The following is a 1,599-nucleotide window of genomic DNA, read 5'->3' on the forward strand; positions in this document are numbered from 1 at the left end:
TTGTTTCACATCAGCAAATGAAGTACCCCAAACCTTTTCCTCCATCCCAGTCATTAAGGTTGATTCTTCTTTGAGAAGGCAGCCTTTCTGTAGTCATATTTTACATACCTTCCAACCTGAGAATCTTATCTTCTGGCTCATCTATACTGTCTACTCTTACTGTATCAGGCAGTGCTATTCATGAAGTTTTCACTGGCCTTTTTTTCCCCCCCCAGAAATGAATTTCCAGATCCTTTTAGTCTATGTTAATCTAGAAGCACTACTGAAAGCTGTCTACCCTGATGACCCTTCTGGTATTTGAAATACCAATGTCATAGCTTCCAAAATCACAGCAACATGCAAGCCACTTCAGAATGACAAGCTTAAAACAAGTAGTAGTCTTTAGCATTCTTTAAATAAAATATTCATTAGGTGACAGTGATAAAACAAAATGAAAATTTATTAGTTCTGTCTTAATGGATATCTTCAAAAGTTTGTTAAAAGTTATGCTAGCCAGTGTCAAAGTATCTGGACTTTAAAAATATCTAAGCTGAAAAATTCTTAATAAATCTATAAGTGTATGATGTTGAATATCAGTAAATTACTTATTTAAGAATTATAACTTGATATGTGAATATATGTGATTTTTTACAGCATTATGGCCTGAGGCAAGTTGTACAACTGCCTGAGCCTCAATATCTACCATCTTAAAAATTGAGGGCCAAAAGAAAACATGTCTAGGTCAGAGGTTTTAAGTATTTATTTTTAGAAATCAGTTTATTCTTAAAAAAAAAAATACTATATAAAACAAAATTAGAGGTGTCCTGTTTTAAAAAGGGCTGGGTAATTTGTAACCATACGTAAATGTTGGCCATACTTTGTCCAGCACTGGCCTTTAACTACTTCCAATCCATATCTTTATTTAGCTATAATAATTAATAAATAGAAGTGCTCACGAAACCACCTGTAGGTATAATATCAGAAGCAATATCATCGTACTAAAATTGGACTAATATCACCACCAGTGTATTTACTAACAGTAAGAAGAAGCTTGGTTTTTTGTTTTGTTTATTTGGGATTTTTCTTTTTAACTGGTTCTGAAGATGATGATTTGGGAGGTATGACCATTTTTCCTAGTAGATATGTAAGGTATTTTTGCACATAAAGCTTCTCAAGAATGGCATGAGCCATTCACCATCTTTCGAGTGAATTAATAATGCATTCATTTGTCATGAGTCAGTGATATGTGGTGTCATTGAACCTAATAAGAAATTCAAATTACTTTTAAAACATTTTAGTTGCTTGAACCATGCTTTAGTTTCAAGGATTTGTTTTAATATATATAGTAAAAAAAATACTGTCTTTTGTTTTTAGAATCAAGTCATTTGGAACAGAAACTCGAAGAAGCTAATTCTGTGAAACGAGAACTAGATGATGCTTTTAGACAAATCAAGACTTATGAAAAGCAAATCAAAACATTACAGCAAGAACGGGAAGATCTAAATAAGGTAAAAATATATACAGTGGTGAACCCTCGTTTATCGCGGTTAATCGGTTCTAGACCCTACCGTGATAAATGAAATTCCGCGAAGTAGGATTCCTTATTTGTAAATCAAATAT

At 32.6% G+C, this 1,599-nt stretch overlaps 1 protein-coding gene across 4 annotated transcripts in view; it reads left to right on the top strand.

Annotated features, from left to right (window-relative positions):
- Positions 1-1,599, top strand: part of CDC42BPA (CDC42 binding protein kinase alpha) — a 303,883-nt gene that overhangs the window by 168,019 nt on the left and 134,265 nt on the right. For all 4 annotated transcript variants that reach the window (XM_045297994.1, XM_030887740.2, XM_004699965.3 and 1 more), the window contains exon 12: positions 1,354-1,487. In XM_045297994.1, the coding sequence (XP_045153929.1) occupies positions 1,354-1,487 (134 nt within the window). The remainder of the gene's footprint in view (positions 1-1,353; positions 1,488-1,599) is intronic.

This window comes from Echinops telfairi, unplaced genomic scaffold (genome assembly GCF_000313985.2).
Source record: "Echinops telfairi isolate 266 unplaced genomic scaffold, ASM31398v2 ScPeMD7_7424;HRSCAF=8462, whole genome shotgun sequence".
NCBI lineage: Eukaryota > Metazoa > Chordata > Mammalia > Afrosoricida > Tenrecidae > Echinops > Echinops telfairi.